This window comes from Dysidea avara, chromosome 6 (genome assembly GCF_963678975.1).
Source record: "Dysidea avara chromosome 6, odDysAvar1.4, whole genome shotgun sequence".
Taxonomy (NCBI): domain Eukaryota; kingdom Metazoa; phylum Porifera; class Demospongiae; order Dictyoceratida; family Dysideidae; genus Dysidea; species Dysidea avara.
Window position 1 is genome coordinate 11,861,856 of NC_089277.1, and position 17,109 is coordinate 11,878,964.

The 17,109-nt window shown below is 38.8% G+C and overlaps 2 protein-coding genes across 4 annotated transcripts; both read left to right on the forward strand.

Annotated features, from left to right (window-relative positions):
- The first annotated feature begins 1,228 nt into the window (after window positions 1–1,228).
- On the forward strand, window positions 1,229–13,345 carry LOC136258688 (protein AATF-like). 3 transcript variants are annotated; one of them, XM_066052031.1, is made up of 9 exons: window positions 1,229–2,611; window positions 3,347–3,544; window positions 3,977–4,114; window positions 6,226–6,500; window positions 10,082–10,225; window positions 10,279–10,346; window positions 10,393–10,473; window positions 13,012–13,100; window positions 13,155–13,345. In XM_066052031.1, exons 2-8 carry the CDS (start codon window positions 3,349–3,351, stop codon window positions 13,016–13,018), a joined length of 909 nt encoding a protein of 302 aa, XP_065908103.1. In that variant the 5' UTR covers window positions 1,229–2,611; window positions 3,347–3,348; the 3' UTR covers window positions 13,019–13,100; window positions 13,155–13,345. The 3 variants fall into 3 exon arrangements, with proteins under 3 accessions (XP_065908103.1, XP_065908104.1, XP_065908105.1); XM_066052032.1 differs by having other exon boundaries at window positions 1,229–2,574; XM_066052033.1 differs by having other exon boundaries at window positions 1,231–2,611; window positions 12,968–13,100.
- A 383-nt stretch (window positions 13,346–13,728) lies between these two features.
- LOC136258684 (tripartite motif-containing protein 2-like) lies at window positions 13,729–17,109 on the forward strand. The gene is made up of 2 exons (XM_066052026.1): window positions 13,729–14,370; window positions 14,431–17,109. The coding sequence occupies exon 2, from the start codon at window positions 14,490–14,492 to the stop codon at window positions 16,719–16,721; it is 2,232 nt and encodes a 743-aa protein (XP_065908098.1). The 5' UTR covers window positions 13,729–14,370; window positions 14,431–14,489; the 3' UTR covers window positions 16,722–17,109.

Sequence of the window (17,109 nt, forward strand, 5' to 3'; positions counted from 1 at the left end):
TGCATTTATACTCGCTGTGCGAGGTCTTGCAATTATATAATAATAAAATATATGATTGCTCTATTAGAGTATCTCGATCTTCACTGAACAGAAAGACTAGCTCCTCCCCCCTCCCTCTTCCCCGAACAGAAATGAAAGCAGAGTGCCATCAGGCGTAGTCAATAGGTACGGCAGTGCAAAAACCTTCTGCTTGATATTATACGCATACCAGGTTAGCTATACTCAGATGGTACGATTTTCCGTACCATACGCGTATGGTTGTACCGTACGCGTATACGCATATGGTATGTACCATACGCGTATGGTACAAAATACGCATATGGTATAGAACATTTATAAGCTTCGTATCCTTGCTGTTGGAGACTGTCTCACTGATGTATCAACCATTCTGGTATTTGTTTGCAAAATTCGCGTCATTTTGGCCGAATTTCAGCATATAGATGGCTCAGCCAGATGGCTAACAAGCTTCAATTATAACCATACTCCGCATGCAGGTACTTTGCCTAGTACTGGTCATTGCTGACCCACGGCGCAGTTGCTGCTCTGCTTGTCCTGTGCTCCAGAGGAGGAAACATTTTGTCTGTCGTCAAAAAGCTGCACAGATCGTGCTGCCACCAGAAACTTACCAATAAAATCAAACCACCAATACTTTGAGTTGATGATAGACTACTTGAACAATGTTGAGAGTGAATATCGTGGCATACGAAGAACCCTACGAACCGCTGCAGCGAAAAATCACGTGATTTTAAGACATTTGTATCGTTTTCTACCAGAAGAAAGTGACAAACTTGGTTGCCACGCTGGTGTTATTCAAGTTACACTTAGCCTAACACATGACAATAGTTAGGTAGTTGATTGGAGGATATCGATTTTTCGCGTTGCGGACCCTACCTAATCTTGTAACTTATAACTAGCTACTCGTTTAAATGATGGAAATGGACCGCCCGCCCGCATGTAAATATGCTTGAGTCTAGGACGGGAAACAGAGAATTTATTTGGAGTGGCCTTAGCTATTGCTATAGTGATTCAGAGTGAACCACGACAACTGATTTCGCAAGGGGGTGTCACGTAGGTACGCGCTGTAGGTAGATCTGCTACCGCGGTCAAACTCTTGACCGGCCGAATTTTCGCTTTGACCTGTGACTAAGAGCCTTTTTCGACCTTTTACCGGTGACTTAGCAACGATATTTCAGCACTTTTCGATTGTGGGTTGGAAGCTTTGACCCTTGACCGTTGAATTGGCACGATTTTGGTGGCCTTGACCTTTGACTTAGACTTTGACCGCGGTCGCAGATATACCTACAGTGAGTCTGTGTGTCACCCCCTTGTTTCGCTAACATCACTATTTCGAGTTCTTTTCATATCAAGAAAACTGCCGACCATTTAAGCTGTCCAGTCTGCCGTCAATCATTCAAGAATCCCAAGTTCCTTCCGGTTACCATTACTATTGTCAAGGATGTCTAGAGAAGATTATGGAACGATTCAAGATCACTTGTCCCGAGTGCAGGCAAGAAGCTACAGGAGGAGTAAAGAACAAAGTAAAGAATTTTCAAAGCAATTTCTTTATCAATCGCATGATGGATGAGTTCACATTCAGTAAGACAGTGAAGAAGTGCAATGTGATAGTAGTCTCGCGTAACCAGACCCTTTTCTTTCTTTTGTGTGGGGGCGGGAAAGAAAAGGGTCTGGTGAACATAGTGTAGCTTCGTCGTTGGCTATCCCGAGATTGTGGGGACTCTACTGTGCAGCTTCCGGATTGTTGATAGGTACAAGTGACGTGATTTGTTAATATTTGCATCCTGTTACCATAGCTACTACTGAAATATCTATAGTAACAGGACGTAAATGCAGCAGATCACGTCATTTGCACCAAACAGCAATCCGGAAGCTGCGCAGTAGAATCCCCACAACCTTGGGATAGCCCAACGACAATGCTATACTATGTTCACCAGACCCTTTTCTTTCCTCGCCCCCACACAAAAGAAAGAAAAGGGCCTGGCTACACGAGACTAATGTGATAGCTGTGATGAAGCTGCACGATCCTGTGGTTTCTTATTGCCACCTCAATTGTAACTATTTTCTCTGCCAAGCCAGTTTATAACAATTATCACAAACGTGGCAAGCTGTCCCGTGGATATGACATAGTTCCACTAAACAATCTCGAGTCAGCTGAAAAGGTTGAGCAAAATATATCCAGAGTGAAGATGCTGCGATGCAGAGGACATGACAGTGATTTTCTATTGTGAGACATGTGAAGAACTTGTCTGCTCATCATGTACAGTGAAATATCACAGTATTTACAGACATAATACCATTAAACGAATGGCAAACAAACTCAAGTGAACCATTAAAGAAAACACTTCTGTGATTGATGTGATGATCACCACTTATACTGATGCACACAAAAGCATTGAAACTATGAAGGGGCAGGTGAAGAGACAAGGTAAAGATGTGAGTAAAAGAACTGATGCTTACTACGACAGCTTATTTGAAAGGCTATTGGAACAGAGACAGCAACTGATTCAAGAAGTTGAGCCTCCGTATCTTCTATTCAGAGTTGTAGGATAAGATGTGGTTAGCTTGTGTTAATCATGCAAATGTGTAGTGGTTGGTGAGTGATAGTGGTGGTGATTATTTATTTTAGTGCTGGTCATTGCCGACCATTGTGTACACCCATGACCACCTCAACAGAACAATGCTTTCCTATACAATTTTTTGGGTTTTTTTTATTCAGGCTTCATTTATCCTATATTTTTCACATGGTGATGCTAGCTTTTACCAAGTGATGGGTTGCTTGTGTGGGTGTGTATGGATAAACACAGATAGTGTATAGGTACATGCAAACAGACAGAAACGATTTCAGGAAACCAGTCAATAACTGATTTCATGCAATACACTCTTTGACCTCCCTACTAAATATACTATGTTTGATATTAAAATTGGCCTTGTCTACTGACTATCATCACTTGACCATGGTCACGTTTGTGTAGGCTACGTACTTTATAGAAACTGCATTGTGATATCATGTGAAACTGCTCTACTGCTAGATATTCAAAGACAAAACTGGTTATTTAGCTTAAAGTCAACCTCTGTAGTGTGCATTAGATCCATGCCTTGGAACTATCCTTAATCACCCAGCTGTCTATGGCTTTAGTAATGGTGTGTAAACCTACACATATAGTTCACTATACTTCTCATCATTTATGACAAATGAATTTATGTACAAGTGTTAGTGGTCTCATGTTTAATTATGCAAGCTGTAGGTCATAATTATATAGATGCATGACCATTTTTCCTAGGGGCACATAGTTACTTTGTCTTTAGTTGCATGTGGAATATTACACAGGTATGGAATGTGAAGATCAGGAACAGGAATTAGAGTATGGAGATGGTGAAATAGAATGGGACATGGAGAATGGAGATGAGCCACCAGAACCAGGATCACATGATGATGCTAGTGGATCACCAGACACCAAGAAGCCATTTTCAATACCTGACATCTCGGCTGATATTGCAAAGGGAAAAGCTGCCAAACAACAGATAGGTAAGGAAGAGTAAACTGCCAATATACTGTACAATTTAACTCTAACATTGACTTCACCCAAATTTGTTGATGTTAGCTACAGGTTGTTTTGTTCTGTAGAGATATTTAGTTCCTATACAGGTGACTACCAGTCATTTAAACATATACGAATTGTTATGTCTGTATGTGTAATTCCTGAGTTTTCTGATAAATGCAGCTTAGCTTCCTGAGGATTGAGAATTTTACAACTGCATTAATGCATAATAATTGTGTTGGCATTTTGAATTGTGTTTAATTTTGAAAATATTGTAATAGGTTTTGTCCCTATAATTCTGTGAGAGCTAGATATGGTGGCAATGTAACAGTGTTCTGACATGTTGGCCAATGGTTTGGTGTTGCAAAATGCACAACAGCTGATCAAACTGTTTAAGTATGCAATCCATATTCTTTCAGAACTATGGGAAAAACTGCTAGAAGTTTGTATTTATCTCCAGAAGATGCTCACCATCAGCAACAGGTTGCCATCACATGAGGTGTGTCCAGAGTTTGTGGAACATGGCAAGCAACCAGCCACTGATTCAGTAGCATACGGTATGTGTATGTATGTAATATTTGTAACATGGGCATGAGGGCAGAGGGCATACATATTAGGCAAAGCCTGAATGCCGATGTTGCAGCTAATATGTAAAACTTATTAGGCTGATAGCCTGTACAGGGCGATCAATCACCCAAGCCAATACGAGTGCAGCCATTGGATGTATTATATATGCATACCTAAAATTTTTGATTATGGGTCAGCAGCTAGTACAAAATGGTTACATTCGATTATGATAAACGGACACATCCTAGAGATATCACGGAGAATTTCCGTTACACGAGTTTAATGTTTTAGTCAGTGTTATTGAATCATTTGTGGAAAATCTACGTAGTTCACTAAAGGTTAAGCTTGCTTGTAGAGTAGTTACTCCATGCAGAGTGGTAGCTTCGTGATGGTGGCATGTCCATATTCGAAAGTGTGCAGAAACGATCGATGAATAAGCTATAGCACTAGTTTTCACCTTAGCCCAACGTTTTTCAACTCGTAGGATGGCAAGGATAACAAAACGCTCTCCGTCTGAGTGGTTTTCATAGCAGAATCCTAAGTCGTGCATCCTAATCACATGAATGTTGATCGATCCTCACAATTGATTTCAGCATCAACATCTATATAACAAGGGGTAGTCATTTCCATACCGCCAATTGATGCGCTCGCGATTGGGATCAAGAAGTTTGATGGCAAAAAATATTGCCTTGATCACTTGATTTCATATTTCCAAGAGCCTTGATTCTTGACCGTCAACTGTAAAAGCTTAGTAAATCCTCGTGTTTCCCAAAGTTAGCTTTCAAAGGTGCTTGATTGCCACTTTTGTGGATGCCTTGATCACTTGATTCACTGCAAAAATACCCCTTGATCACTTGATTAAATCTTGATCCCGGTCACAAGTGCATCAATTGGTGGTATGGAGATGACTACCCCTTGTATAATCACAGCCTGGCTACATTTTGGTTGTAGCCTGGCTAGCTGGGCTACATACGAAATGTAGCCCGGGTGGCTCCTTAGATCTGAGGTGTGAAAATGTTACATGTATGTATGTATGTATGTATGTATGTATGTATGTATGTGCTATGTAGTTCTGTAACCTACTGCATGATGTAGACTGCCTAGTAATATTTTGCTCCGCATACAGTATGTAGCAAACATAAGTATCAAGCGAGAAGGAGCAGCACTGTTGTTAAAGCATGGCTGATATCTTCAAGGATAACTCTGTTAGAACCTGAGAAACTAATTACAGAAGGTGAAGTTTTGCTTGGAATTTTCAACTGCACCATCATGGCTCCATATTAACAAATTGTAATTACATAGATATAGTGGTTGCCCCAGTTACGAGCTATCGAGTGTGGTTAGCTCATTGAACTTTTCCACATTTGCAATAATGAAACATGGCCATACAAACAAACAGTGTGCGGATTAGTGTGATGATGTTTATGGTCAGTGAGATGTACCTGCTACACACACACACACACACACACACACACACACACACACACACACACACACACACACACACACACACACACACACACACACACACACACACACACACACACACACACACACACACACACACACACACACACACACACACACACACACACACACACACACACACACACACACACACACACACACACACACACACACACATGGACTCACAGCCAAACATACTATAATTGAAAGAGTACTGTCCGTTATATTATTCTCACTCAGTCTTGGGTGATTTGCTGGTTCAGTGGGATAAAAACCTTTAAACATTCTCAAATCGTCATCATCATGTAACCATGGTAAGGAGATGAACAAACACTTTACTCTATACCTTATATGAAAAAGAAGCCATTTTATAATTTTCCACAGCATTAGGCATTAGACATTCTCTCTCTTATTACTCGGGTTTCACTGCATATGTTAATTAATGATTGATGTTGTGGTGCTGTATATTGTGTAGTGCTGTAATAACTACTATTGCCTGTACCCTGTAGTACCTGGTACCATTTATAGTTTTACTATTGAATTAATGTAATTCTGTCTAGTCACACAGGTTTCATTGTAACCACCTACAAAAAATAGTTAGCATTCCTGACTTGTATATCTGTTGTTATTTTAGTGGAAAAGCAACTGAGAGAGCTGATGAACAAGTTAGTGATAGTACAAAACCCTGACACTGAGCGCATTGTACCAAAGTCCACTGCTACTTCATCACATAAACAACAAGAAGGGATTGATGATGAGTACCTGTCCAAGATGCAGCATTCCCTGAAGGATCATTGTGATCTTGTGATCACAAAGTGGCAGGATCGGACACACCTAGCTAGTGGCCTTGTCATTAGCAACAAGGAATTCATGAAATTCAACCGATCAGTTGTCACTCAAATTAATCGGGTTAGCTGACAATAATATTGATGTTAGGGTTATGCAATATCAGAATCATGCTAACGTACCATCCTTACATGTAAATATCCTGTTTATGTGTGAAAGAATCTAAATCAGTGTTCAAACAGTTTGTTGCTAAATATAGTGCAGCTTGAATGCTGATCGCTGTAAGGCAAAACTTGTCTCTGTGACAAATTAATATAGTATAAACACACTTTCAGCAATGGAATAGGAAGCATGGGTGCAGTGGGTGCTGGAGCACCCTTACAAATTTGCCTGCGTGCACCACAGAGTAATTAAAATGGATCATGTGACCAGACAAGACTTTTTCAGTAGTGATGCTAACAATTCTGATGTTGCAGCTCACTGTAGGCTAGCTGGAAGAAGTATAGAAACGATGAATTCACAATCCATCACAATGACACATTTGTTCCACATGCAGAGATAAATAGGATTCGCCTTCGGACTCCCATTCCTGCAGTTATAACATTTATGAAAGTAACGAAAGAGAAGGTGATAACACAGCAAGCACCACTAGTAGCAGGACTAACATGGATAATGTGAAATAAGAAGGTTACTGCTAACAGTATTGTAAGAGCTTGTCTCAATGTCAACTCAGCTATGTGTGTCAGTATAGTGCGATAGTACTGTATAGTAGGAACCACAAAGGAGTAGGCGTGGCCCACGAGATAACATCAGCCAAATTCCAGCCTCAATTTTCCCTGACGATGTTGAGGCAGTATTAGTTAAGCCCAAACAAGCCTTCAAATCAACCCAAAATGCTTTCAACAAGTCGCTGCGGAATTTAAAAAAAAATTTTTTTTAACAGAATATTCTACTGACTGAGTAACTGACTGACTGAGTAAGTAACTGGCTGATGCCTTCAGACAAGCATAACTCAATAATGGCTAAGGCTACGGGCTTGATTTTTTCACTGTTTGACATCGCTTCAGCCCTAAGGGTGCCTTTTGGCATATTGCAGTATGTACAATGCATTCATGGACTTACCAGTGTCCTCCTTTGTGTCCCATTCATCTTTGCTGACAACGAAAAGTGTTGATTTGGTGATAGCATGTGATGGCTTTCCTTCATACGGAAATCGTCTGTATTTTATAGTGGCTATTTTGAATGCAGAGGTGCTTTTCGAACAGTTCTTGATTCATACTGTTGTGTAACAGGTTGGACATAGCCGACAACGAAGCGTAATGGATACTTCACTTTCCAAATGATAATTGATATAACTGGGGCATGGTACTATTTCTCTCTTTTGGTACGCATGGATTGCAGAGGTGCTTTTCAAACAGTTCTTGATCCGAAATGCTGTGTAACGGGTTGAACATAGCTGACAACGAAGCGTAATGGATACTTCACTTTTCAGACGATAATTGATATGGCTGGGGCACGCGGCAGCATTTCAGATGCGGTATGCATGGGTTCACCAGTCATAATAAATATTTACAAAAACAAACAAGTACACAGGAAAATTTGGGATTTTCAACTAGAGTAGGGACCATAACACATCAGTAAAAAATACTGAAACGAGCAACACTTCTTATTGTTTTACTGTGATTAAGTATCGTGCACTACTCCAGCTTGTTTCAGTACTTTTTATCGATGTGCTATGGTCCCTATAATCTAGTTGAAAATTCTAAATTTTTTGCCTTTATTGATGGTAGCTTTACTGCTTGAGAAGTCCTTCTCTAGTGTACTAAAAGTTAAGCTGTCTGGGAGTGCCTGTTAACTGAACAACAGCTTGTTATTAGCTACATATTCCAAACTGTAAAATAACTGCCATTGATTTTTTGTTAAAAGCATTTAGTCACTGAAATCCAAAATGAAACAACTAGATCTGATAAATTAATACTGATGACTGATTGATCAATTTTTGGTTTAACTCAATAATTTGGCCAAAGCAGTTTCTCTAATCTAGAGTAGTATACACATAGTTACATAATGAGACACCTTATACCAGTACAATTGTAAATTGTACTGCACAGCTACAATGTTATAATAGGTAATACATATTTGCAAGTAGCTACTGTGCTATGTGTATGTAAGTGATCCTGTTTTGTCCACTAATGTGTACTTTCCAATGATTTTGAGCCATGTAATTCTGAAAATTTTATTAACGTCTGGGGAAGCCCCCAGAACTCTGCCGGTGAGTCTGCCTTCTGCCTTAGCACCCAGCGCCTGTGCCTGACTTATTTTCATACACCTCTGCAATTTGTTCAAAAGGAAAACTGTGAAAAGTTGATTTTGAACTTGCTGAGCACAACTTTGACCTCACTTGTGGTTTTCAGTTTGTAACTTGTGGTCACTTATCTCATACTGTGTATTACACAAAACAATCATCTTGTAGGAGCTATAACCCTTCAGTCCCTTGCTGATGATGTCGCTCTAGAATAAACTACTATTGGGCCAAGAATGTTAGTAGGTACTGTTCAAGAAGGGAAATTATGGAAATTATGATTTAAAAAAATTGGTAGTTAATATTTTGCAATGAATGGTAAAACCCCTTTATCACTTATTAGGAAGGTATCTAGATTCCAGGGTCCTTAGGTTTAGTGATACTTTTAATATTAGAACTTTGCTTACATGCAGTTATACAATACGAATTTTTTTCAAAGCAATGATAAATATGCACATATAATCCCAAGTTCCAGGTGATGTATCTGCAGGTTACCTTAAATGGGAACTAATTATAGTATGGAGAACCTTATGACAGATGGTCGGCCTGTTGTATCAAGAGTACATAATAAAAACCCTATTTTGTACTCTTGGTTGTATATAATATAGTGTAATTCTCTATGCTTATATATTTCAGTGGAAATAACGATACAAATGACAAGTACCCTGATTATTAACATTAATGAGGTGTCCTGGGTCTAAATGTGTGTACACTAAAAATGGGACCATGTAACTTGTGCATACTTATCTCAGCCTGTATTATAGAGAACAATATTTTGCAGGCGCATAGATAGCCCTTCAGTCCCTGCTGATGATGTCATTCTAGAATAAACTACTGTTAGGCCAAGAATGTTGGTAGGTACTGTTCAAAAGGGAAATTATATGATTTATACAGAAATGATGTTCACTATTAATTAATATTTTACCATGAATGGTAAAACCCTTTATCACTTATTAGGAAGATGTCTTGATTCCAGAGTCGCTAGGTGTAAAATTGCTTACAATGTGAATTTTGATGAATATGCACATAGCTACAGTGTTTGGGAATCTGTGTTTATGATTTCCAGGTAACATATCTGGTTACCTTAAAAGGAGGAATATAGTTGAGAGCAGAAAACCTTGGTTGGTCTGTTATGCTTTTCTGTGTACTGTATGTATGATTCCATAGACAAGTGTGCTTATTGTATTTCCATGAAGCATTAATGTAAATGAGACCACAGACAAGTACCCTGATTATAAACCTTAATAAGGTGTCCTGGTTTCTGGGGTCTAAATGTGTGTACACTGATACGGATTACAAATGAGACCATGGATAGGCTCCTGGTTGTTAAGGGGTCCATATGCATTCCAGGATGTCCAAGGTTCCTTCTTATTTTGTTCAGTATATTATGATATGATGCCAGGTAATGGAGGACACACCCAGACTAGTGAAGAGATCGCAGTACAAGATACTAGGGAAAACACCTGAATCATTAGATCTATCACATGATGTCCATCTCAGAGATTATGAGGAAGAAATATTTTATGACGATGATTTCTATCGTCAGGTACGTAAAACGTGCAATTTTGCATCTGTGTTCTTTATGACAATTACAAATAGTTACTTCAAGCACTGATAAACGGCAAGATGAAGCTAACTGACACCAGCGACCCAGTAGCTATGGGGAGGTATTTTGAGTTTGTTGTAGGAAGGTGACTATATGTATGGTTGCAGGCAGTTGTTGGAGTTACAGAAGATGAGAAGAAGAGCAAAGAAAACTGTGGACACACGTGCCAGTAAAGGCAGAAAAATCAGGTATCTGTTTCCATGTAAACATAGGTGTCTGTTATGCCATTTACAATATAGTCCATTGTATATTTGCCAACAGAACCTATTGAAATATAGCCTAAGGGTAGTTACAGCCTCAGTATATCTGACAAAGCGTTTACAAGAGCTCCTATATAATAAATGTTGTAAAATAACATGCCAGCATGCATCATACAGTGCGATGTTACTGTATAGTAGGAACCATAAAGGAGTAGGCGTGACCCATGAAATAATATCACCCATAAAACAGCCTCAATTTCCCCTGACAACGATGAGGCAGTATCGGTTAGGTAAAACTAAGCCCAAACGAACAAGTTGCTACAGAATTAAAAAATATATATTTAATGGAATTTTCTACTGACTGAGTAACTGACTGACTGGTGCCTTCAGACAAGTGTAACTCGATAACGGCTAAGGCTACGGGCTTGATTTTTTTCACTTTTCAATGTTGCTTCAGCCCGAAAGGTGCCTTTTGGCATACCACAGTACTCTTCATGACTTACTAGTGTCTTCCTTTGTGTCCCATTCATCTTTGCTGACAGCGAAGTGTCAATTTGGTGGTAGCACGTGATGGCTTCCCTTTGTAACAGAAGTCATCCATATTTTTCATAGTGGCTATTTTGTTAGCAGAGGTGCTATTCAAACAGTTCTTTATTCATACTGCTGTGTAACAGGGTTGAACATAGCCAACAATGAAGCATAATGGATACTTCACTTTTCAGCCAGACGATAATCGATACAACTGGGGTGCACGGCACCATTTCTTTTGGTAGTGGAGGTGCTTTTCGAACAGTTATTGATTCAAAATGCTGTGTAACGGGTTGAACATAGCTGGCGATGAAACATAGTGGATACTTCACTTTTCAGACAATAATTAATATAGCTGGGGCACACGGCACCATTTCAGATGCAGTATGCATGGGTTCACCAGTCATAATAATTACTTGCAAAAAAAGTCAACAAACAAGTGCACAAACAAAATTTGGGACCATAGCACATTGATAAAAAGTACTGAAACAAGCTGGAGTAGTCCATGGTATTAAATCACAGTAAAACAATAAGAAGTGTTATATCCTTACTGTGCATTTCCATTTCAGTATCTTGAGCACAGTAGGGATATAACACTTCTTTACTGTGATTTAATATCATGGACTACTCCAGCTTGTTTCAGTACTTTTTATCGATGTGCTATGGTCCCTACTCTAGTTGAAAATTCCAAATTTGTTTGTGCACTTGTGTCTCCTAAGGACACCTTTGAGACAATATTCTCATGTGCCAGATGTTTTGTGTGCACATGAGGAGCAGTAAAAACATCATTGATGTTGCACGCTATCCATATTCCATAAATCAATTAAAATGCACCTTATTGCACTTGAAATGACATGTCATCCCTGCAAACTGATTGATTAGATTAGCAATGTGTCAGTGAATTAGCTGAAACATTGTTGGAGCTCTGATTCAATGGTCCGGAAAATCTTTTCCTTGCTTCTTTGACAAACCCCATGTTGGAAGTCCTGAGCCTAAAGCTGTTGGAGGATACTGTATAAGTAGGGAACTATAGTATATATGTCAAGAACTCCTTTCTGTTTGTGAAAAGTGATCTGATTTACTGTGCTTAACATTCCAGCAATTGTGAAATTTGCTACTTTCACAATAGTAGGAAGCAGCATATCTCAGTTATGACAACTATCACAATGTTATAACTTTATGAACATCAGTAGCATCCTACATGTACAACTTTGTGTAATTATTTATTTTAGCTAAATAAAGTGGCATTGTGTACTTCTGCAGTTATAGTTTGATATAAACAGTATAATAAATAGCCTTAGCAATAATGGTTTCTAACAGGCAAGTTTTTAAACTAATAAAAAAGTATTCAGACAATGAACTATCTTACAGTTGTAGGCTTGTTTTCCAGATTGAGTTCTTCCACAACAGTATGTGCCACCATTTGCATTCATTTGCATGTGATACCACAACACGATTATTTACAATAAACATCAACATGACGATGTTCAGAGATTAATCCCAGAATCAATATAATCTCCCAGCCCTAATTCCAGCAGTGATCATGGAGTATATGTAACAATGACCAGACAGCACACACACACACACACAATATGTGTAGGTACTACTTGAAAAGATTACTTCATCTTGTGGTACGTACTAAGTCATGCATGGTTCTGTGTATGGCTTCATTTGGATGATTTCCCTATTGTAATATTAAAAACTTGTCCTTATAGAGAAGTGATAAGAGTGCACAAGTTTCCTAGAAATGTATTGATTATATCCCTGTGTGTCACTGTTAGAATAGAGGTACGACTGGTGCAAGTTTCTATAAGTGCCACTATACTTTATGGTTGCTAATGCAAACTTTTTGTGCTTTGTACCATACAAGGTAGAAGACTAGAAGCCTTCAAATAGTTCACATCTTGTTAGTGGCCAACATACAGTGGTGTAACACAAATGCTTGTATTTGCAGGTAACAAGACAAAATGTTACAATTGTAATTGTTGGTCATGGCAGGGAATGAGAAATTCACTCCAAACTTGTCAACTTTATGACACCTATTCACCGTAGTAAAAGTGACTACTGTACATGAGTGATGCTACCAAGTGAGCACTAATTATTTATCTTGCATAATATTTGTGTGTGTTCTCTTTTTATAGGAACGAACTATTTTCTTCATTATGTAGATGACAGGGTGTCACATTACATCAATGTGCTAAAACAGTACATCAATGCTGATGTAATGTTTTGACATTGTTATGTGTAAGGGAATGCTTTATAAAATATTTTAGGGCAACAGATTACATAAAGATGCTTGTATATAAGATAAGGGAATTGTCAGTGGAACTATGGGGGTGGTAGTGATCCTTATTTGCTATGATGGATTGGTCCCCTTCAATAGAATAAATATGTAACCTCAGCATTTACGTAACTATGCTTTGCTTCGTATATTAGTTATTTCAACCATGTTTGGTCTGCAATGTTTGAATGCACTCAAGTATGTCCAGTTGACCTTGTAAAGGCCTAATCATGTCTCTGGTTTTGTGCCTCTACATATTCTCTAAAGAAAGCATTCTAGGGATGCCTGTGTACCACTCAGGCACACTTGAGTCGCTGAACCTGGAGTTCCACAACTAACCCAACACTGCTGAGCAAGACAAGAATAGTTAGCATTTGCTTTTTGGAGCAGAGACAATAAAATGCATTCCAACTGTAATTCTTACTTCTAGTTTTAAATAGCCATGTACTGCATGCTGAAGTCAGTCCTGTGATTGCGCAAACTGATGAAAATTGCTGATGGTACTGCATGGCCACACTCCATGTAATTAATATTACTATGAAACCAAGTTCAAGAGTCAAGTAGCAACAGTGGATGCACTAGAGTGATGTGATAGTTGTCCAGTAAATTGTTGTCTCCTTGAGCAAGAATCTTCCTACCCCAGCTGTATAAAATGAGTCAATTGGGGAAGCCCATCCATTAAGTACGGTATGCAAATGTTTGCGGTGACCGCTCCCACACCATAGATACACTAACCTTGATAGATTTGAGGTTAGTATATCTATGCCCACACAGGTACGGGCGCCGCCAAACAATGCGAATAATTATAGTGAATGGGAAATCCCCTTAGCTCATGAAGAGTTAGCTTTTGCAACAGCGGGGATTTTTGTTTCATTTACATTCCTAGGGGCATTTAACAAGATTTTCCCTGCCTTCATTATTAGCTAAATATATATTTAGACGAAAGAAAAGGGAAGCTATAATCAAGTCGGGCACATTTGATTATACTGACCTGTGTGCACGAGTTGCCAGTCTCTCTTGTCACAGTTTCGATATTTTAGCACGATTCCCTCAATCAAATCCGGATCAAAGGCAAGGTAGGTCGTGCTATCACTAGCTATATTACTACTAGCTATATTATGTATATTAAATCGTAGGCATACGAATAGCACGAGGAATATTAGCCGTCTGTACGTAGCTGCCTGGATTTAAGGCCATGTCAACTTGTATTGCTCCTGATCAAACTTTGAAGAGGACAACAGAAGCTCTCAGTTGCCCAGTGTGTCGTAGACTGTTCAAAAGCCCCAAGTATCTGTCATGTTACCATTTCTATTGTGAAGAATGTTTGGTGAAGATAATGGAAGACTCCAAGATTGCATGTCCTGAGTGCAGAAAGGAAACAATGGTTCCTGCTGGAGGAGTGAAAAGTTTGCAGAATAACTTTTTTATTAACCAGCTCGTGGATCAGTTAATACTAAAAACAAATCATTTGAAATGTGAAGAAAAGCAAAAACCAGTGAAATGTGACAATTGTGAGCATGATGATCCTGTGGTAGCTTTGTGCCCTGACTGCTCTCATTTTCTCTGCCAAGTGTGCAAGGAATATCACATGAAGCGACCATGCACATCTCATGGCCATGGCATCATTGGATTAACTGACATCAGCTCAAACAATAGAACACTGCTCCAAACCATGCCCAGATCTGCAATGAAAGAAGTACAATGCAAGGAGCATGAAAATGAAATAGCATATTACTGTGAGACTTGCAAGGATCTGGTGTGTTTCTACTGTACAGTTAAAACTCACAATGGCCACAACTATAATTCATTAAAGCGTACAACCAATGAATACAAGAGAAAGTTGAAAGAGAACACAACAGCAATAGACATGATGATACAGACTCTCTCTGAAACTTATGAAAATTTCAAATCAACTATGGACAATTTAAAGAAACAAGGCAGGGAGGCAAAAAATCAAATTAATTCCTATTATGATGAATTGTACCAGCAGTTAATGGATCAAAAGCAACACAAGATGGAAGAAGTAAACTGTAAAATAGCTGCCATTGAGAAATCATCTGTGGAACATTTAGGTGAGATACAAATTATGTTAACTCAACTTAATCAGCTAAAAGTGCTGAATGACTCCGTCAAAAAAAGTACTGACCAACAAATGGTACTGTCATCCAAGAAAGAATTAACTGACCAAATGAAGCAACTTACTAGCAGATTTGAGAAACTAAACCCTCGTCAATCCATGCTGACTAGTTCGTTGCAATTTTATCCAACCAAAATGTCTCTTCCACAGTTTGGTGAATTATTATTCCATGTTGATCCTCTGCAGTCTGAATTATCAAATCCTAAACCATGTGCCTTTGTAGGGGTAAATGCAGATTTTTCACTTGTTACAAGGTATGGCAATGGTGTTTGCTACCCTAAGGGAGGAAGCCAAGTATCAGTGAGGCTGGAGTCAAGCGAAGGTACCAAGACTACTGTGCAAGTCAAGGATAATAATGATGGCAGCTACAATATATCCTTCTTGCCACAACACCTTGGAGTACTAAAGATGTTTGTGACCATTAATGGGCAACAAATCAAAGGTAGTCCTTACAACATTTCTGTCTGCAAAAATTACCCAGCAATGAGAGCACCTTGCAACATAGTTAACAGTGGTGGCAAGATGGGAAAACCCTGGGGCATAGCATTTGCAAATAATGGTGCCTGGGCAGTAGCAGATAATCTGAACCACTGTGTGCATGTGTTTGACAAAGATGGCCAGTTGCTTTGGAAAGTTGGTAGTAAAGGAAAACATAAAAATCAACTGGATGGCCCTTGTGGCATTGCATTTGATGAAAACAACCATCTGTATATTGCTGATTGCAATAATCATCGAATTGTAAAGTTTGACATAGGTGGCAACTATCTTCTTCACTTTGGGCAACATGGTGGTATACAGCTACACTCTCCAGTGGGCATCACAGTTCATGGCAATAATGTGTTTGTTGCTGATTCAAACCTCAATTGTATTGTAAAGTACCAAACCAATGGCCAGTATTGTCAAGTCATTGGTAGGGGATTACTGGACAACCCCCATGGGGTGGTTGTTAATAAAAATAACCAATTGCTTACTACTGATTGTGGCCATAACTGTATAAGAATTTTCACATTGCGTGGAGAATACATGGGAAATTATGGCACGAAAAAGTTAAGTGGCCCACGTAGTCTGACTATCAATGAAGATGGCTTTGTTCTGGTTACTGATACTGGAAATCATCGTGTGTTAGTTTACAGTAAAGATGGCACATGTGTTCATCAGTTTGGATCAAAAGGAACTGGCAATGCTCAATTTCTAAATCCACGGGGAGTGGCTATAGGCACTGATGGTAACAGCTATGTCTGTGACAGTCTGAATTGTTGCATCAAAATTTTCTCCTGTGAATCTGCTTAGAAAGTTATATATGTACAAATGCCATAATTATAATTGTATACTAATCATCATGTATGAAAATGTGAGTAGTTCAAAATGTATACATTAGTTATTAGACATACACCTGCATGTGTATATATATCCAGCACAGCAGCTGAACATCACTTGTAAGAATATTATTCCATATACCCATATCCAGTTAACTAAACACAAAATTAACATATACTGAACAATATGATCACAGCTTTTGGTAATGTGTATTTTCTTTAGTTTTTATTTTATTATTGTTGTACTTAAATGGGGTTTTGTTCTTTGTAGTTCATGCTCACCATGCAGTCATTTATATGCCACAAGTAATATATACATTTCCATATCAAATTGTATCACCAATGCAATATAATATTATGGC

Coding starts and splice junctions, on each gene's coding strand:
- LOC136258688 (XM_066052031.1), top strand. CDS start 3,349: ATGGAATGTGAAGATCAGGAACAGGAATTAGAGTATGGAGATGGTGAA. Junction 6,501..10,081: donor TTGTCACTCAAATTAATCGG/GTTAGCTGACAA, acceptor ATATGATGCCAG/GTAATGGAGGACACACCCAG. Junction 10,347..10,392: donor GACCCAGTAGCTATGGGGAG/GTATTTTGAGTT, acceptor GTATGGTTGCAG/GCAGTTGTTGGAGTTACAGA.
- LOC136258684 (XM_066052026.1), top strand. CDS start 14,490: ATGTCAACTTGTATTGCTCCTGATCAAACTTTGAAGAGGACAACAGAA.